The 21,508-nt window shown below is 41.9% G+C and overlaps 1 protein-coding gene and 2 long non-coding RNA genes across 5 annotated transcripts in view; 1 reads left to right on the top strand and 2 right to left on the bottom strand.

Moving 5' to 3' along the window:
* LOC109278690 (uncharacterized) overlaps positions 1–2,842 on the bottom strand; it is a 32,671-nt gene extending 29,829 nt beyond the window's left edge. For all 3 annotated transcript variants that reach the window (XR_008421318.1, XR_002085796.2, XR_008421317.1), the window contains exon 1: positions 2,730–2,842. This is a non-coding gene — a long non-coding RNA (uncharacterized LOC109278690). The remainder of the gene's footprint in view (positions 1–2,729) is intronic.
* A 105-nt stretch (positions 2,843–2,947) lies between these two features.
* FDX1 (ferredoxin 1) overlaps positions 2,948–21,508 on the top strand; it is a 37,178-nt gene continuing 18,617 nt past the window's right edge. Inside the window, exons 1-2 of the mRNA XM_053900528.1 lie at positions 2,948–3,339; positions 7,566–7,690. Of these exons, the coding sequence (XP_053756503.1) occupies positions 3,131–3,339; positions 7,566–7,690 (334 nt within the window). The 5' untranslated portion in view covers positions 2,948–3,130. The remainder of the gene's footprint in view (positions 3,340–7,565; positions 7,691–21,508) is intronic.
* Positions 11,332–15,595, bottom strand: LOC109278691 (uncharacterized). The gene is made up of 2 exons (XR_008421319.1): positions 15,389–15,595; positions 11,332–11,917 (listed from the first exon to the last, which is right to left on the bottom strand). It is a non-coding gene; the product is annotated as an uncharacterized LOC109278691 (long non-coding RNA).

Raw genomic sequence — 21,508 nt, 5'->3', positions numbered from 1 at the left:
TCTGACTCTGGATCTCAGCTCAGGTCTTGACCTCAGGGTTGTGAGTTCAAGCCCCGTTTTGGGCTCTACACTGGGCGTGAAGCCTAGTTAAAAAAGATTACACTTAAAATTAAAAAATAAATCAGGTCGGGGTGGAGTGAGTAATTTCTTGAGATGAAACATACTTAGGTCTAATTTTGTACTCCTTTTAAAATACTTAATTTCTAAAAACAAACAAACAAAAAACCCAAACAAAATTTAGATAATTTCTGACCTTATCCCTAAATTACACAGGCTGTATAGAATCTTTAGCATTTATTACTGAATGTAGAGTTGGAAAACATGACATATAAAATACGCATTAATAATATAAAAAGCTATTTGGCACCGAAAAAATACATAAAAAGTTTACATGGATGACATATGTGAATATATAATAAAATATAATAAAAATAATAAGAATATCGTTTCTTATGTTCATACCCTGGACTTGGGACCAGAAAGACCCAGATTTACAGTCTGGATCTATAGCTCACCAGCAGTGTGAGTCTAAGGAAGGCACAACCATCCTACACCTCACTTTCCTCACGTGCAAAGTAAGCGGGCAGGGGCTGTTTTGCTCACTGCTGTCTCTCTAAGCACCAGCATGGTGATTTACATACTGCTTATGTCAATAAATATTTATGGATTAAAGACATTTATGGATTAAAGACAGAGTTGCTGTGATAATGAAATGAGATAAAAATTGTGGAAGCTCCTAACACAATTTTTTATTTATTTGAGAGAGAGGGAGCACGCAGGGGAGGGGCAGAGAGAGAAGGAGAGAGAATTCCAAGCAGGCTGCACACTGCCAGCACGGAGCCCCATGTGAGTCTCGAACCCATAAACCCTGAGATCATGATCTGAGCTGAAACCAAGGGTCGGAAGCTTAACCAACTGAGCCCCCCAGGCGCCCCTGATACAATTCTTAAGAGACGTTATAAAATGGCTGCATCGTGCCAGGCCCTATGCCAGGTGCTGGGAACATGAAGACGAGTAAGACTGCATCCTTATCTTGGAAGCTTCCATCTACAAAAGCTATGTAAAGTATGTGTGATGGAACCCACAGTACCATGAAGCTCAAGAGTAGGTGCTCAAGAAACACTAAATCTGAATTTTTATGACACTTTTCAGTTTACAAAGCATTCTTGTGAACAGTATTCTATTTGAAGAGGTACAAGTTTTACGAGAAAGGACAAAGGTGTCAGGCATTCAGCAGTGGGAGGGATGATCTGTTGGGGTAAGTAGGCACCACTTTAAGGGAAAGAATTTGAAAAGAGCTCCCAAATATGGATGGATTTCAACAGAAGTGAAGGATGGAGGGGTGGGAGCTTTAGAAGAAAAGAAATACATAAGCAAAAGCTCTTCCTAATTCTGTATTACTTTGTGCATGTATTAGGGCCCACATGTTTATAAATCCCATATGGAATACTGCTGAATTGATATTTGTAACCTTTGCAATCAACTCTGATCCATCTTTGAAGATCCGGAAAACATGTTTTTTCCATCTTTCATTTTCACCTACAGGCTTCATGAACTGTCATGGTTACTAAAGGAAGTTACAGGACATTAACTTATTCACGACTATTTACTCAACACTTGATGTGCTCAAAGCCCTAGAGCTGCTAGTAAGGGGTCTACTAAGATGAACAACTACCCCACAAAGCAGAAAGCTGGAAGGGCTAAAACCCAGTTGAAGCTAGATTTGCTGAGAGGGAATGTGTGCACTCCCAGGCCATCCCTGTTTCCTTCCTACAATTAATTAATCGTACTTTGAAGATTTGAGCTTATAAAAAAAGAAAATTAACTTTTTTTTTTTTTTTTACAACCTTCTCTTTCCGATTGTCAGGGCTTGTCGTGTCCTTTACAGCCTAGAAGTCTTTTTTACGGGAAAATTTAAGCAATTTGGGAGCCACACGACTGCTGTCTCCCTGCCTCCGGGTTTAATACCCCCCAAAGGTTGTCTTGAGAAACTCTGGTCAGGTCTAGCCTTTGTTGTTCTGAATATTCCTTAAAATATCTTTTATCGCATTTAACACAGCTACAATATCCACCTTTTTTGAAATATTGACCTTTTTTGAAAGGTGGCCTTAGGGAAGGGGGTCAAAGCTTGTGACGCACTGTACCACTGTGCGTATTTTTCTGTAACCCTCAGAATGGCCCTGGACAGCGGAACATCTTATCAGTGTTAAAGTGTTACACTCTGATCCTTGGGGAGGATAATTTATCCAAGGTCTCAGAGAGTTCAAGAGTGGCAAACCTTGGATTTGAACATTGCTATTTATGACCTCAAAGCCCCATGCTCTTTCCACGGCAACGTATTCATCTTGAGAACGTGTATTTTTTAACTTATCTGTCTTCATTTTCGTAGAAGTCTTTAGTAAAATCTCAGTTCATCCAAAAGTTTCCAAACTCTTGGATTTCATGTACTGGACGCGCATTTGCTTGCAGTGGATTATTACACATGCTTTCTCCAGTAGCCCCTAGTTTCTTGATCGCTGCGATTATTTATAACGTCATAGTCAAAGTTGTTCCTCTGTGTATCACGTTGGTTGGCACCGTGAAATCTCCTACTGCCCTTGTCTGACAATGCCCAGAATTCCCTTTCAGCCTATTTGGAACTCCAGGATGACAATCTGCCCGCGTTGCTTTTTATTTTAACAGGGAGGAGGAGAAAGGAAGTGCGGAACAGGAGAAAGCCGTTTCGTTACCTGGGGGTGTTTTACCGCATCTTTCCGTCGAACGTTCAGCTATTCTTTAAAATTCCCCGTCCTGACACCGGGGACCGAGCAGCCAGGTGAAGACAAAGGCGGTCCTCGGGTGCAGACCCAGCGCCCGGCCCCGCCCCCTAAAGGCCACACCCGCCCAGGAGGAGTGGGAACGGGCGGGGGTGGGGGGACGGGCCGCACTTGGGGAGCCGCAGGGTTTATAGGTCACCCGGAAGGAGCGCAGCCCACGGCCGCAGCTCGGAGCAGGCCCTCGCCCGGACCGCAATCGCCGTGCTCCTCCCCGCGGCCCCCCGGCGTCTAGGCTCGCCCGCGCTCGCCGAGCCTCTCGCGGCCGCTGCCGTGCGGCCTCAGCGTCGCTTCCGGTAGTTACCCGACCGCCGGCCATGGCCGCCGCGGGGGGCGCCCGGCTCCTGCGCGCCGCCTCCGTGGCCCTGGGCGGCGCGGCCTATCGTTGGCTGCTCCACGCCGGACCCCGCGCGGGAGCCGGCTGCCTCGCGGGGCTCGGGGGGCCCGGGGGGCCGGGGGGGCCGGGCCGGGGCGGCGGCGCGGTGGCGCCCCGGACGCTGAGCGTGTCGGCGCCGGCGCGGAGCAGGTGAGACGCGGGCCGGCGTGCGCATGCGGGCGGGGGTCCCCGGCGCCGCGCGGATGCTGGTTTCCCTGCCCCTTCTTGGACGCAGCGGCCAGGCCGCTGTCCGGGGTCGCTCGCCTCTCGCCCCGCCTGGGCCGTGGCGCTCCTCGGGGCCCTGTCTGCTTCCATTCACGCCGCGGTTTCCTTTCCCAGCCCGGACGCCTGCGGGGAACGGGGACCCGGGACCCCCTGGACCCCGCTCTCCCTTCCGCCCGGGGCCCTCCGGAAGCCGCGCGCTCTGCCACCGTCGATTCTGCAGTGCTTTGGCTCGGCGCTGACCTTTGCTTTGCCCGGAGCCTGCACTGACCTTCATAAAACGCTTTCCGTTAATGTCCCGGCCAGCGCTTTGGTTCTGGGGCCTTTCCCCTGCTCTTTTAGGACGTTCCGGCTCCAGTTCTGTGGCTGGGAATGTCTGTTTAGGATACACACACATACATACCCTTATTGCCTGTATGCTCTCTTGTAGCCGATGCGGGGCTAAAACTCCTTGCCTGGCACTGGCAAGGCCGTGTTTTAAACTAGGCTTGGGCACTTAATGCCTCACTTCCTCCATCAGTATAAACCTCAGTTTCCCCATTCATAAATGGAGCATAAGTCAAGCATAGGCCTCATAGGGTTATTTGAAAAATACGATAGTACAGATAATAGAGGTGGTCTTGTGTCTGGCAAATGGTGAGGGCTCAGTAGGTGCCACCTGTTGGCAGCAGCTGCTAAGGCCCACAGTGTTGTGTTTTGTATTAAATGTTGAAAGTGATGTAAAAAAATTTTTCCCCAAAATATTTTGAAGATTTGTATTCTTGGGTATATTTGTTTTTCAAAGACACGATCCCTTTAGATATAATGGGAATAAAGTTTGCTCATAATTTCAGAGTGCGGTGGAGCCTTAGGTAATGCAGATCTCTGGACAGTTCTCTGACTCCTTGCTGTCATGTAGTGGGAAGCAAGACCTGGAGGGAGACAGTTTTGGATTTGTATGCTGCCTTTTCTAGTTTCTTCTTGATAAGGTCCCTGAGAATGGGGTCTAAGACTTAATTATCTTTTCCCCATTAATACTATTACGTAGCGCATGCTCAATAAATTTTTGTTGCATGAAGTGTGAGGGAGATAAAGGAGAAGGCAAGCTGGATTTATTTGTCCCTGTTTCTTTGACACTCCCTGCCTCTACCTCTCTACATGGATGTTTCTGTACAATGGATGCTTTCTGGGGAAAAAAAAAACTGTGTATACATTGGGACAACATATATTGAACTTATTCACGAACCTAGTATTTCAAGGGAACGTGAATGCTTTTGTAAATGGCAGTTATCTCCCCTGCATTTATCAACCCTGAACTTGGATATATCAGGTTGTCTTAAAAGGAAGCACATTTGTTCTATTCCCTCCTAATCCTGCTTTCCTCCTCATTGGCACAGTTTCAGTTGATGGCCTTGTGCTTTGTATCACACACGTTGGAACTAACAACTATATCTTTCACCTCTTACTCTCTCAGACTTGTGTTTTCCACTATCGTTACAACCAACCACATTGTGGCTGTTTAAGTTTAAGATAACATCAGTTAAATACATTTAAAAGAGTCGGTATCCCAGTTGTGCTGGCTGCATTTCAAGTACTCAACAGCCACGTGTGGCCAGTGGCTACTCTATTGGACATTGCAGGTGTAGAACATCTCTGTTAGTGCACAGAGTTGCACGGGACAGAACAGCCTAGAAACTGTATGGCTAAGTTATCAGTAATTGAGAGTTGGGGGGCGAGAAAAAAGGCTTTTGCTCCAAAATACTCCAACATAATACTTCCTATTTTTGTAGTGATTTAGGCTTCAAAGGGCTTTCACAACAATTGCTGCACTTCACGCTTAAGAAAATCCTGGGAGGTAGGTGAGGTGGGAAATAAAAATATATTAAGTAGCTGGCAAACCAGGAACAGAAGTCAAGCAGTTTTAGTTTGTTTCCTTGAGCACCATGAGGGTTGACAATTCTTTAGCCCACAGGGTCATTAGGAAGAGTTAAGGAGGCTATGGAAGTAGGGAGCCCCAGAATGGGCCAGACCCTTTTCTTGGACCAACAGCCTCAGGCCACCCTCCCTATATGGTGAAAAGGTAGGCATCAGCAGCTATAATAACTTCCCTCCCTATGAGAAGTCTGTTAGGAACTGTACCACCGCAACCCCAGACAGCTTTGTTAAAATACCTGCTGTGGTTGAGCAGAAGAAATGGCAGTAGTAAAAGGTAACAAGTGAAGAAAATAGTTGGTTGCGCTGATGAATTGATGTTGGTAGAAGATTTAGAAGGATTGTGTTTATTTCTCAGTGCGTGAAATCTTATCCTTGGGAACAGCTAAAAGCTTGTTGCTAGTTCCTGGAATTGGGGGGGAAACCTAAAACCCACCAATACCAATTATTAATAGCAAATGGATAAAGTTATTTGGGTAAAGTACATGCGTATAATGCTGTAAGAAACAAAGTGTTTCCACTAATGTACCTTTGATTCTCCTTCACCAGCTTGGTGAAGTCACAGTCCCCATCTTACCCATAAGGCAGTGGCTTCCCCTGGTCATCTAATGTGTGTATGTCAGACCCAGAACTAGAATGTACATCTTCTGATTCTCACATTCCATACGCTTTCAGCTGCAGGATTACCTTTCCTCTCTCATTTCTGCTTCCTCTCCGCTCCTTTGACAAACCTATTATTTCTCTTACTGTGCAGTATTTTTTTCTGGGACTGTACACCTCTAATTCATAGCAGTTGCTTCTTAGCAACAAAAGGACTGAAGCTGGGGCGCCTGGGTGGATAAGTTGGTTAAGCATCGGCTTCCGCTTAGCTTGGTGGGTTCAAGCCCCATGTCAGGCTCTGTCTCTCTTTCTCTTTCTCAAAAATAAATAAACATTAAAAAAAATTTAAAAATGACTGAAGTTTTAAATAAAAGTTATTAATCAGTGTTTGTTGAGCTCTAGGTATTTTGCGTACATAATCAAAACTAGAACATAAATGTTACCCTGATTTTATGGAAGAGGAGTTTGATGTAAAAGACATTTCAGTGCTGTGAGCTTCTAAAGTTTTTTTTTTTGTTTTTGTTTTTTATTTTTGTTTTTTGCTTTGAAAAGAAGTTGGAGAGCACAGGCCCTTCTGGAGAGCCATTCTCTCTCTCTCTCTCTCTCTCTCTCTCTCTCTCTCACACACACACACACACACACACACACACAAGCGATACTTTTTAATTCATAGAATTCTCCTTTTTTCAGCATTGAATTATCAAGGAGGCCATTATCTGAAAGGGGCTTTAGTTGCCTCATTTCTAAAATAATTCGACCTGATAATTTGCAATATATTTACAGCTCTGAAATTATATAATTCTAGTTTTACCTACATTAAAGTTTTCTTTGATGGATTATTACCCTCTATTGGCAGTAGTGAAAATTGCAACTAATTAATTTAAGCTAAAGTACATCTTTTCAAATGTGAGGTCAAAATTAAAATGACCAATGGTGGATGACAGGCATCTCGTTGCTAATATCATTTCTTTTCCCAGATTTTGGAGTGATGTTTATGAGAAGGGAAAGGAATTTAAGTCCGCTGACTCTATTGGGTAATATAATATCCTATAATAAAACACGCAAGGAGGCATCATATTTATCTTCCCATTGATTCAAACAAACAAAAACCTATCGTAGCCTCTTTGAGTTTTGAGTACATGATGTGGACCAAAATGAGATGTGTAAATGCTCCGAAAACAGACTGCTGCCTCTCAGACACCCGCACAGCTGTTACCCGACCGATAGCAGAATGATCTCACGGTGTCGTCTTCTAGGGAAGCTACATACAGATGACGTTTCTCAGGGAGCCGTGTGAGAGTAAAATGGACTTCATGACTAAGGATGGTTGCTACGTGTTGTCACAGGACTCAACCGATGGCTGTAACCCCTGGGGGGACACAATGGGTGGCCTTGACAGTAATGTAGTTGCCCTTTCCTATAGGGCTGTAGAGCTTCCTTTCTGGTAAATGGGTAGATAGACATGCCTCTGATTTGTGATGCCTTCTCTAAACTGTAGAAAGGAAAGAATACTATAAAAAGCATATTTGCATGCATGCTTACACACCCCCCCTATGTTTTTGACCTTACAAGTTCCTAAAACAATTCCTTTAAAGTATCTTTTAAAATTACTAAAAATAATAAAGGACTACTTCCTTTTCCAGCTCAGAAGATAAAATAACTGTCCACTTTGTAAACCGTGATGGGGAGACGTTGACAGCCAAAGGGAAAGTCGGTGACTCTCTACTAGATGTTGTGGTTGAGAATAACCTAGATATTGATGGCTTTGGTGAGTATGAAACATTCGTTAAAATTCGTAAATGAAACCATTCAATAGGTTTCAAATTTTTTTTTTTTTGCAGAATTTTAATGTCTAGCATACTAAGATAAATATTAAAATTCAGGATGTGTTAGTGTTACATTCTCTTTTATAAAGAATGAGTGACACTGTGTTTCTTTCCTTTGTACATTTAATTAACCCTTTACCCCAAACTTTCTTGCCTCATTACCTTACTGATGACCTGTGTGACGCAAAGCTGGGAGTAGCAAGTGGAGTTGAAAGGTACCAGGTTACAGATGTTAAATGTCCTATCACAGAGGAGTAGTTAGTTTTGACTTAGTTTTTTTTTTTTTTAACTTTGTATTTGCACATACCTTAGATGTACAGAAAGGTTGCAAAAACGGTACAGAACTTTCCGATACAATCTTCACTCACCTTCTTCTACTGTTAACAGTTTACAGAACTATGGTGCAATAATCAAAACCCAGAAAGTAATGTCGGTGCAATAACTAAAAAACTATAGACTTCATGAAATTTTCCTAGTTTTCCCATGAATGTCTTTCTGTTTTGGGATTCAATCCAGGAGACTTCATTGCATTTAGTTATCATACGTCCGTAAACTCTTTCAGTCTGTGACATTTCCTTACTCTTCTTTTTTGTTTTTCACAGCCTTGACACTTTTGACAAGTAGTGGTATGTTGTTTTATAAAATTTCCCTCAATTTGGGTTTGACTGGTGTTTTCTTGTATCGATTGAGCTTATGCATCTTTTGAGTGAGTTTTATTTTACGTACTCTTCTATTTTGTTTTATTGAGCTATAATTGCCATTTAACATATTGCTTTTAGGTGTACAACATATTGATTTGATATTTGTATATATTGACAGATGGCCACCGCCACATGTCCACTTAACCTCCGTCACCACACAGAGTCTCGAATGTCCGTTCCCCTTCCTCGGATGTGCAGTTTATCTCCCTCTTGTTAGAGAAGGAAGTGTTTTATTTAGAAAGTTTTTATTTCTAGATTTCTGACCATATTCTCTAACCACTCACACGAAGCCTGTGTCCCAGAAACTGCCATCTTCTAGGTCAGGGATGCCCGTTCTGTCAGCTGTCACTTTTGCTCAAGTACTCTCTCTGTCTGGAGTGGTGGTTCTCAGTGTTAGCATCCGTGTCACTTGGGAGATGCAGATCCTCAAACCCCACTCCAGATCTGCTGAATCAGAGTGTTTGCGGTAGCACCCAGCAGTGTGTGTTTTCACAAGTCCTCGTGTGACTTTGCTGTATGTTAGAGAACCCCTGGTTTGCAGCAAGGCAGACTGTGATTGTGCCTGTCTGACTCTGATTCGTTCTAGGCACGGTTCACATTACACTTTTAGGGGCCTTTTCCAGCACAGAACTATTTCTCTTCCACCGTTTTCCCATCATATAATAAATATATCTGTGTCAATGCTCATCACAGTTTGCCTTTTTAGGGACAATGCCCCTCTCCCGTACTCGTGTGTTAGATTGTGAGCTCTTACTCAGGGACCTCACAGAGTTGGTTTTGTCCCGAGCTGATAGTGAAAAACATTTGCTGAATTTCTAAATCTAAGTCAGGGTTAATCATGACAACGACCGTTTGCACGCATAGTACATTCCAGCCTTTGTTACCTGTTCTTGTAGACTTGTTTTTTAAACTTCCATTTTATAGATGAAGAAACTAAGGTTCAGAGAAGTTAATTTTCCCTGGGTCGTACAAGGAGCGAGTGAGAGGTCCAACACTCAAACTCAAGTCTCTTAACTCCCAAAGGTCTGCTTTTTCCTTTATGCCATTTCCCCTAAGAAGCATCTTTCCTGTGTGAACACCTGTCACAGAAATTAGGTGGTGAAATAGTTGATATGGTTCTAATTTTAAGGAGTTTTTGAGTCTCGTGCAGTGATTCTTGGCTGGGATTGAGTTTCAGAATCTCTACAGAACTTTTAAAAGTGCAGACATCTGCGTTCCATCATAAATAGTACAGGGAGAGAGGGGAGTTGTGTAGGTATATTTTTACAAAGTTCCACATGGTTCAGATCCACACCATAGTTAAGAATGACTAATTTAGGGAAAGAATTCATTTAAAAGAAATGAAAATACTTAAAAGAAAATTTAAGTATAATACATATTCTATAAAATTTATCTGTAATTGATCTTCCTCATGCATTCATATTCAGCTACACTTAAAAAATTTTTTTTTTTGATAGAGATAGAGCACAAGTCGGGGAGGGGCAGAGAGAGAAGGAGATGGAATCCGAAGCAGGCTCCAGGCTCTGAGCCGTCAGAGCCTCACGCGAGGGTCTAACTCACAAATTGCGAGATCATGACCTGAGCCCAAGTTGGATGCTCAACCAACTGAGCCACCCAGGCGCTCCTTAAATTTTTCTTTTTTAATGTTTATTTATTTAGAGAGAGAAAGCACAAGCAGGGGAGGGGGAGAGAGAGAGGGAGACACAGAATCTGAAGCAGGCTCCAGGCTCTGAGCTGTCAGCACAGAGCCCGACGCGGGGCTCGAACTTACGGACCACAAGATCATGACCTGAGCCGAAGTCGGATGCCCAACCGACTGAGCCACCCAGGCACCCCTTTTTGTTTTGTTTTGTTTTTTTTCCAGCTACACTTTTAACTAAACCTAGTTTCTCTGGATTATTCTCTCACAGATGAAAAGTAGTACAAGCACAGTCATTGAGAATAAGACTCTGGAATCAGACCGATTATGGTTCCTATCTCTTACTAGCTGTGAGACCGGGAGCAAGCCACTTGAAAGTCTGCATGCCTCAGTTTCCTCTTCTGTAAACTAGGATTATAATAGTTCTAACCTCATCGGGTTGTTAGAGGTGAAACGGGATATTGGAAATGAAATGCTTAGCACAGTACTGACCCTGGTAAGCATGGCAGGACTCGTGGCATTTAAACTTGGCCTTCTCTCATCCTCTCATCCCCAGTTCTGCAGTAGCCTTAACACTTGGCAGCTTCAGAACTACGGTAGCTGTGAAACCCAGTGGGCTTGCGGCCACTGGAGGGACACGTGGGGCTTGAATCCCTCAGAACGTCCAATCTCCAGACCTCGGTCACTTGTCTCACAGCTTTCCAGGAAAGCTCCGGCCCAGGGAGCTACCTGACCTGCCTCAGAGATTGCTCCGTGGAAAAAGATCTACCCCTAGGACTTCAGTCTAAAACAGTCACGTGCGGTTGTTTAACACAACTGCTGAGGCTGTGATACCAGTTGGGCAAACTGGAGCCTGGCCAAAAATTTAAAAGGAAGATCTGGGGAATGAGATGTCTGTAGTGGGCTTTGAACTGCTCTGGGGATCTAGACGGCCATGCCCGACGTGCGACCCTGCAGGAAAGATGTGTCAGGGCCCTGGCCTCTCATCCCTGGCTAACCTGGAGTCCCGTGCGGGGACTGAACGTTGAAGGGGCACTGAATCACACACGAAGCTCGTCAGCAAAAGGTGGAAGAGTTAGTGATTCAATGCATTGAAGGAAACCCTGTCCAGTCATCTGGCTGACTGCTGAGCTAACCAAGCAGAGACTTCAGAGGCCACACACGACGGGGGAAACAGACTTTGAAGCATTAGAACAGGAAAGTCACTGGAGAAACAAATAACAACAGACACAGGGTTGGAATCCTGATTTCCCCTGTCGCCACATTTTATTAGGCACAGTGTCCACCTGCAATGAAAAAAAATTCAAGACATCCAGAGAAATGGGAAAGTGTGGCTCGTACTCAGGAACAAAAACAGTCTATAGAAACTGCCCCGAGGAGGCTCAGGTATTGGACTCAGAAGGCAAAGACGTTGCATCAGCTAGTATACAAGTTCACAGTGCCGAAGGAAACTTACGTGACAGAACTGTGTCTTTGTCATCTTTATGGCCGACTGTGGAGGCCATTACCGGTCTAAGCGAGGATACTTAGATGAAATAACGAACACTGTTCGTGCCCTTGAGAAAGTTGATCTTTTGAGTTCTGAGAAAGCTGACGTGGAGGCTGCGACCCATGCATCTATTTTTCTACATGTCTCCACAGAGGCAGTTGTATATACGAGGCATGTGTATTGGGCTCTTCACTGCAGAGATACTCGTAACAGCAAAAAGTCTGAAACAACCGAATGCCCATCAGTGGAGGGCTGGTGTGTAGTTACACAGTGGTATATTATATGGCCGTGTTAGCAAAAGTCTCTGGAAGGAGTCTTAAAAACAAAGATCAGTGGTTACCTGTTGGTAGGAGGGAGATTTTCATTATAACACTTTTTATACTTTCTGAGTTTTGGATGGTGTGAATGCGTTACCTATTTTATTTTTATTTAATCAATTCGTTTTTAAAGGAGATACAAGTTTATTGAATACAGGATAAGGGAAGCAGCCGGCAGGACAGCACAGAAGAGGCTGTTGGCTCGTCACCTATTTGAAAAATGTATCTAAGAAAAAAATTAGAGGAGACAACCTAAATGTCTCATAATGGGAATTGTTTAAGTCCAGGATGGCATTTCTAAATTACAGTATGTGTCCATTACAAATAACGTTCACAATGTATTTATAATAACACAGGTAGATGTTTATAAGTGAAAAAGACAAATGTATTTAGTTGCTTTTGATTTTTCAGAATGTACTGAAAACAGTCTTAGAAGGCGTTCAGTGCTGGTTGTCTCTTCTTGATCTGATTGTGAGTTTTTCATTTTCATTCCACTTTTCCCTGTATTGTAACTTTTCCTGTAGCGACTTACTTCCCTGTGCCTCACTTTCATTATCTGTCAAGTGGGGATAATAATAATACTCACTTCATAGGACTTTTATAATGGTTAAGTTAATATGTGTCTTCATCCCAAAAGGCAAGGGAATTAAAAGCAAAAATGAACTACTGGGACCTTATGAAGATAAAAAGCTTCTGCACTGCAAAGGAAACAACCAACAAAACTAAAAGGCAACCAACGGAATGGGAAAAGATATTTGCAAATGACATGTCGGACAAAGGGCTAGTATCCAAAATCTATAAAGAGCTCACCAAACTCCACACCCAACAAACAAATAACCCAGGGAAGAAATGGGCAGAAAACATGAATAGACACTTCTCTAAAGAAGACATCCAGATGGCCAACAGGCACATGAAAAGATGCTCAACGTCGCTCCTCATCAGGGAAGTACAAATCAAAACCACACTCAGATATCACCTCACGCCAGTCAGAGTGGCCACAATGAACACATCAGGAGACTATAGATGCTGGAGAGGATGTGGAGACACGGGAACCCTCTTGCACTGTTGGTGGGAATGCAAATTGGTGCAGCCACTCTGGAAAACAGTGTGGAGGCTCCTCAAAAAATTAAAAATAGACCTACCCTATGACCCAGTAATAGCACTCTTAGGTATTTACCCAAGAGATACAGGAGTACTGATGCATAGGGGCACTTGTACCCTAATGTTTATAGCAGCACTCTCAACAATAGCCAAATTATGGAAAGCACCTAAATGTCCATCAACTGATGAATGGATAAAAAAATTGTGGTTTATATACACAATGGAGTACTACGTGGCAGTGAGAAAGAATGAAATATGGCCCTTTGTGGCAACGTGGATGGAACTGGAGAGTGTGGTGCTAAGTGAAATAAGCCATACAGAGAAAGACAGATACCATATGGTTTCACCATATGTTTCAGTGGCATGAGCACTGGGTGTTGTATGGAAACCAATTTGACAATAAATTTCATATATTGAAAGAAAAGTTAATATGTGTCTTTGGAATAATATCTGACATGAAAAAAGTGTTAGGAATGTTTGCATTAGTCTATTTTATTGTATAAAAACCCGTATACATGTTGAGACACTGGTTCACATCCACGAGGATGACTATTGTCAGAAAAATGAGAGAATGACAAGTGTTGACAGGGATGAGGAGAAATTGGAGGCCAGATGCATGGCTGGTGGGAATGTACCATGGTGCAGCCGCCGTGGAGAACAGTTTGGCAGGGCCGCTAATAGTTAAACACAGAATTACCATGTGGTCCCGCAGTTGCATTCCTAGGTAGAGCCTCAAAAGAACTGAAAGCAGAGACTCAGACATGTTGTACCCCATTGCTCGTAGCAGCATCATTCCCAGTACCCCAGAGGTAGAAATCTACTCAACTGTCCATCAACAGATGGATGGAGGAACAAGATGAGGTATATACATATAATGGAGTATTATTTAAAAGAAATGAGATTCTGACACATGCTGCAGTGTAGAGGAACCTGGAAAACATTGTGTAAGTGAAATAAGCCAGACACAGAAGGACAAATACTCCCTGATTCTTCGCACGTGAGGTACCTAGAACAGGGATATTCATAGAGACAAAGTAGACCAGAGGTTCCCGGAGACTAACGGAAGGGAAGAACCTGTTTGGGATGTTGAGTGTCTTCTGGAAATAGACAGTGGTGATGATTGTACAACATAATGATTGTACTTAATGCCACTGAATCGTATACTTAAAAGTGGCTAGTGATGGTAGATTTTATGGTATGTATTTTTTACTACAAGCAAAAAATTGGGGTAAAAATAAAACCTGTATAAATACAGAAAGTAATATTTTTCCTGATTAAAAACATCAGTGCATGTTATTCATCGTAGAAAACTTTGGAAATTTTAATAAGCATGTAAAATAAAATTCATCCATTATTTTACTCTCCATAACCACTAATAACTTTCCATGCTTTTTTCTTTTTAGTTTAGTTTGTTTATTTGGGGGGGGGAGGAGCAGAGAGAAAGGGAGAAAGAATCCCATGTGGGGCTCAAACTCATGAACTGTGAGATCATGACCTGAGCCAAAATAGAGTCGTAAGCCTACCGGACTGAGCCACCCAGGTGCCCACATTTCTGTGCTTTTTAAAACCCATCTTGTGGTGACATTTTATGCAAACATGAATGACATGAAATAAGGGTGATAGGAAAATATTAAAGTTGCATATTCTGTATCATGTTTGAAATTGTGTGAATCTATCCACATTTGTTGTTGTTGTTAAGTTTATTTATTTTGAGAGGGACCGAGAGAGCGCCAGCAAGGGAGGGGCAGAGAGAGAGGTGCAATCTCAAGTAGGCTTGGTCAGCATAGAGCCTGATGCGGGGCTCAAATTCCCAAAAACTGAGATGGTGACCTGAGCTAAAATCAAGAGTCAGACCCTTAACCGACTGACCCACCCAGGTGCCCACATTTTTAAAATGTGAAGAGATTCACTTAATTTTGAAGCTGACAGTCATGGTGAATTGTAGACTATGTTCGTGCTAATGCCATTATGGGGGAGCTACATTAGCAGATAGATAGATAGAAATGTTTCCTGGGGCCCTGGGCGGCTCAGTCGCTTAAGCCCGTGACTCTTGATCTCAGCTCAAGCGTTGATCTCAGCTCAAGCGTTGATCTCAGGGTCTTGGCTTCAAGCCTCACATTGGGCTCCATGCTGGGCGCCAAGCCTACTTAAAAAAGTGTTTCCTAATCTCTGACCAGAGCAGGTGGACCATGCACTGACTCATCAGGTGATGGTGTAGTGCTGAAATAACCGCCCTTCCCCAAACCAGTAACTTTGGGATGGAAGTTAAATGTGACCTGATGCCCTGAGGGTTGAACGATCCCCCTGACAATGTGTGCTGTTAATTTAGGAGTGGATACGCTATAGGTGCTTAGAAAATAGGATTTTAAAAGCAAAAATATTTTTAAGCTCACAAAAATCTCCGGGAAATCCAGACTGGTGCTGGAGAAGCAGGTGGGTGCCGTGTGTCCTGGACCTCAGCAGGCAGGCCCGCTTCCTGTCTAGGCGGGCGGGGCCGGAAATGCGGAGGTGGCCCGCGCTCCCGCCCCGCCCCTTTCTGCCTTTATTCCCTTGACAAAATTAGTCTAGAGTTGGGTTTTGAATTACGTGAGAATTTTGGGACTAGTGTCCCTGGGATAAAAAAAAAAAAAAAAAGATCGTTGGTTTTAAGTGCGTTTTGCCCCCCCCATTGAACATACCAGGAGACAATATCTGACATTAAATATACTTTTGTAAACATCATTTAAAATGTCTGTATAGTTTTCTTTCATATAGATATACCATGATTTATTTAATCCATTTCTTTGGACATTTAGGTGGCTTCCAGTTATCAATTATTCTAAATAACTTAAAGGCGAACATCCTCAGAAATACTTTTTTATGTATGTGGTTTATAATCTCCTTGCAATAAATTACTAGGGATAGAATTACCTGGTAAAGTTTGTTTTATAAGTTGTTTGCTCAAATTATTTGCCTGTTTTTCTGATGAGGTATTGTTTATTTTCTTGGTTAGCAAAATCTCTCTAAATGTGCTATTTGACCAAAAAAAAAATCATAAAAATGAAAACTAATTTTAAACATTTAGTTAAATGACTTTCAGCCTCTTACTTGAAGCCACGTTTTTCTGAAAGCATTGTGAATACTCTATTTGCTGTCGATGATTTTCATGAGTTGCTTTCCACTAATTCTTTCTAAATTAAAGCCTAAGTATTATGGTCTTACTGCACATACTTATTGTGATCAAAGTATCTTTTGAAAATTTTTAAAATATTTCATCATTAATGACTATGTATTGTACTAAAGTGTTTTTCAAACTGCAGATTCCAACCGTTAGTGGATTGTGAAACCAATTGGGTAGCTCCCAGCAAGATTTTCAGGAAATCAGAAAGAACAGAATATATAAAAGCACACCATCTTTTGCACGGGTATTATTTCATGAACTATTTGTTTAGCTTTTTTATAAAGTATATGTGCCCTGGGTCATGGTGTAGAATAGAATTCATACTGTGAGTCACAATTTTAAAAAGGGTTTTTTTGGAAAGGCTTTAGTTAGAATGGTTAAGAATGGAGTCTTCCTGTGAAGGTTTGAGTCTCAGATCTACCACTTTTCCAGCTTCGTGACCTTGGGTTAGGTACCTCACCTCCTTCACACCTGTCTTTTTGAGGGTAAAATGGGAATAATGTGTCTACCTTATGAAGCTGCTGTGACGATGAAATGAATTAATCTAAGCAACTGCTTAAAGTAAACATCAGCTATTATTGTTAACATAGTGATTAATACAGGCTCATTTTTCATCATAGAAAAATTTTAAATACATTAAAAACTGTTTCCCATAATCTCATCCCACCAAGATAATCACTAGAAGAATCTTTTTTCTCCTTAATACCCTAGGAATATAAAAATTTAATGCCCACACAAGTTTTAGTCATTTGATGAGAATTATGCGTCCACTTATGCAGTCTCGGAAGAGAAGCTTTAAAGATTAACGATCTAACATGTCCAGAAATTTTGGCATGTAAATATAACCTACCTAAACTAGGTTCACAAAAGATAAGAGTTAAGCCTAAGCCACTTTGTAGAATAAAGATGAAAGCAATGAGGTCAAGAAGTCTGAAATGTTAGGACACCTGGGCTGCTGAGTCATTTGGGCCAATTCTTGATTTCAGCTCAGGTCATGATCTCACGGTTTGTGGGTTCAAGCTCTGGGGTGGGCTCCTTGCTGACAGTGTGGAGCCTGCTTGGAATTCTCTCTCCCTCTCTCTCTGCCCCTACCCCCCACTTGCTCTCTCTCTCTCTCTCTCTCTCTCTCTCTCTCAAAAATAAATAAATAAACTTAAAAACCTTAAACTTAAATAAAATAAACTGAAAAAATGTTATTTTTATAAAGAAGAACTCATTATAACAGCTTTATGTGGGCAGCTATTTCATTAACTCCTAAAGTTGAGACCCTTTAAATATAGCTCTTATTATAAGTCCTACTCAAATGAGCCTGACCAAGTAGACACATTTCTTAACAACTTCTCCCAAGGTGATCTCATCCCTTCTGTGACTTTAAATCCCATGTAGATGCCCATAAATTGTTACATTTCCATTTTTAACTCACTTCTCCTCTGAGCCCTGGACTTAAACATCCAACTTTCTGCTTCATGTCCCTTCTTGGAAATCGCACAGATGTTTTAAAGTCAACATAACTAAACAGCTTTTGATTTTCTTCCCCCCACTGAAACTTGTTCTTCCTAGGGCCTTTCCTGTTGTCAGTGAGCATCGCCCAGCTGTTCAAGCCTGAAGCCGGAGAGTGTCTTTTATTCTGCCTTCTCCCCCAGTCCCTAACTCCAGTCCCATCAGGAGCTCCTGTCACGTATGCCTCCAAAATATGTCTCCAGTGTGTCCTGTTCCCCACGTCCCTGCAGGCACTGCTTGGGGCTGGCCAGCCACGGTGTACTAGGAACTGTGCTTACCTGCCTCTGCTCTTGAGCCCGGAACTTGGGGTGATTTGTCCTAATGCACGTCAGCCATGTGCCCGGATTAAAACCATGAATAACTTCCCATTTCACTTAGGACAAAATCCACCTTCCTTACCCTGAGCCTAAAAGGCCCCAATGCCCTTCTTCTTCTCCAGAATTTCTCATCATCCTCTCTCTCATTTTGACCACACTGGCCTTCTCTCAAGAGTGGAACTCACCCAGAATTTTTACTTTGAGACTCCATACACACTTTACATTTTTCTCTGCCTGGGACACCTCCCTCTCTCCTTTCTCCTGTACACGGGATTTTCATCCATCTAGTCTCAGTTTCTATGTTACTTCCTCAGTGAGGCTTTGCCCAACCACCCAGTAGGATTCCTCCTGCTGCCCCGAACCCATCATTCTCCATCACGGCACCCTATTGTCCTATTTGTTTCTTTCATAGCATGCATCATGATTCATTCATTATATATTTCTTTATAACAACTTCCTCCTGTTTTATTCCTCATTAAATATGAAGTAATGAGTGAATAACTGAGTAAAAAGGAAAATGGGTAAATTTTGGAAGGAGCACATTTACTTATAAGCTTGCTTATTTCCAACGTTTATAAGATCTAGATCTTTCGGAGGATCTTTTAAGTTTTCAGAGTGCATTGTAATATTTCATCACTAGGGGGCAGTTCTACCTCTCTGATCAAGTTTACCTAGTTTATTACCTCAGACCTTGGTTTTTTTCTGCTGTATCATCTACTTCCTTCATATGTCTCTTTTGAGGAAAAGTATTCAAATTGGGAGATCCTGATCATGTTCACATAAATCTATATGTATTCCTGTCATGTGTATTGGTTCTTTGTTGGTATACTGTATTACAGGCTATGCTACATCAGAAACTTCAGAAAATTAAATTTTATATTTATATATAGTTTCACATTTTTAATATATAATATTTTAATACCGTTATCCTCTGGATTTTGGGGGGAAAGGCATTAGGTCAGGGTGGGCACTCTGTCTTGTCAGCATCATAATATCTCTACAAAATGATTTTTTTAAGTTAACTTGTTTATTTTGAGAGAGAGGGTGAGAGAGAATCACAAGTGCAGGCAGCACGGAGCCTGACACGGGGCTGGAACCTGTGAACCCTGAGATCATGGCCTGACCTGAAATCAAGAATCAGATGCCTAACCGACAGAGCCACCCAGGCGCCCCAACAAAATCTTAATATAAGATACAGGCGCACAGGTGTGCAAAATGATCTTTTTCCTGTTGGCAAACACTCAAATTACATGAAAGGAAAGGAGCAACAGTCTGTAGATCTCTATCCTTTCCTGGGAATTTATGGCAAGGATTTCTGAGCATTTCCCCCGAACTTAATATCATTAGCCTTGTTTAAAAAACAAACAAACAAACAAAAAAAACCCAAAAACTCAGCCTGGAGATGTTTTATTTATTACCAGCCTTGAGATTAGCCAATAACCATACTTACTCTTAAGGTAATTTTTCAGTTCTGAAAATTTGAAATGCTTTACTCTAGCAAAATCAGAAGTATGTGGTCAAGAAACTTTGGTCAAGAATCCCATAGTTACAAGCTGACAGGCTGTATAAACTGTCAACTTTACATTTGTTACATCGGCTAAAGCGATGTCACGTTAAGTGGCAAACAGACATGTGCCATCCTTTGTCACCATCATGTCAACTGCTATTTACAGACATCTGAATGTCTGTATGATTTTGTTGATTATAGTGCTGATATTTTCAACCCTGGTTATAATTTACTATTTTTAAAGCCTGTAACAGTTTCCAGCCAAGCATTCATTAAGTGCTAATGCCGAAAAATGCATCTGAAAATCAGTTATTTGGGAATAGAGGTTAGAAGTGACAAAAAGCTATGAAGAAAGCAAAAATCTGTTGTACATATTACTTTTAATTTAGGAGAATTCTTAATTGTTAGAGAGCTGACAAAATAAAAGCAGCACTAAAGCATACATACCTTTAACTTCAGGAAAATTATTGCATAACCAGGCAAGAACGATGGATATGGTGTGGCTGTAATGTGTCTCTAAGTCCAATTATTGTCTCCACTAAGTATTTTTTTTTTAATTTTTTTTTTTCAACGTTTTTTATTTATTTTTGGGACAGAGAGAGACAGAGCATGAACGGGGGAGGGGCAGAGAGAGAGGGAGACACAGAATCGGAAACAGGCTCCAGGCTCCGAGCCATCAGCCCAGAGCCTGACGCGGGGCTCGAACTCACGGACCGCGAGATCCTGACCTGGCTGAAGTCGGACGCTTAACCGACTGCGCCACCCAGGCGCCCCTCCACTAAGTATTTTTGATTATTTGAAAGGTGGACATAGGAATGTAAAAAAATCTTATTTCAAAAGTTTGTTCTACCTAAGTATATTTTAACACAAAAATGTGATAAGAATATTATAGATTTATGAACAATTAGAACCCATCTCCCTATTTTACCTTTTGGTTCATCAGGAAAATAACTCTTGAATTATGAGACCAACAATTTCCAAAACCTTTGAGAATATGTCCCTCATAAAGTGTGATCATTTTATGCTTACATGTATATGTGTGTATATATCTATATCTATATCTAATCTATATCTATATCTATATAAGAGTATAGATGGGGTACCTGGGTGGCCCTGTTGGTTGAGCGTCTGACTCTTAATTTTGGCTTAGGTCATGATCCCAGGGTTATGAGATTGAGCCCCGCGTTGGGCTCCATGCTGAGCATTCATTCTCTCTTGAGATTCATTCCCTCTCTCTCTCTCTCTCTCTCTGTCTCCCTCCCTCCCTCCCTCTCTCACTCTCTCTCCCTCTCTCCCCTGCATTTTCTCTCTAAAAGAAAAAAAGAAAAAATACAGATAACATATACATACATATTTATATGCACACACATACACACATTTCCTCCATTAATTTATATAACCAACCACTTATAAAGACACTAAAAGCTGACAGCCATTGATATTACTGTGGGGTTGTATATGAGCGTGTCACATAACTTTTGCCCTTTCAGTCCCATCTCTTTCCATGTGTCATTATATTAGTGCACCCATATTCTCATCAGCTATCACTTTTAGATTGAAGGTGCTGTAGTTGTTGTTACTTTTGTATCCTTTATCCTTTTATAGGTTGCCTTCCAGCCTTTGTTTTGTAGACTTGGTCCCCGTGTGTGTGATAAGATTAAGACGTGATAGTTGTTCCCCATTTTATGAATAGTGTTTTGTTCCCCAGATCCATTTTCAGGTTAACTGCTTCGCATTTAGGATCTGTTTTTCCATGAAAATAATATACATGGTGGCTCAATTTCCAAGCCAACCCACAGAACCTGTTTCTTCATAACTAACTTAATCACCATTTACAGCCTGGTTTCTATGAGAAAATTATGCATTGCAATTTCTAACTCTGGATCAAGAAAACATACTTAACTCCCTGGATCTATCTACTACACAGACACACACACACACACACACACACACACACACACACACACACACACCATACCACACACATTCACTTTAGAGACTCCTTTCTCCACTTTGTACCCCATTCTGG

This window comes from Panthera pardus, unplaced genomic scaffold (genome assembly GCF_024362965.1).
Source record: "Panthera pardus isolate Hobbes unplaced genomic scaffold, ASM2436296v1 HiC_scaffold_12, whole genome shotgun sequence".
NCBI lineage: Eukaryota > Metazoa > Chordata > Mammalia > Carnivora > Felidae > Panthera > Panthera pardus.
This window is presented reverse-complemented; position numbering and strand designations above follow the sequence as displayed.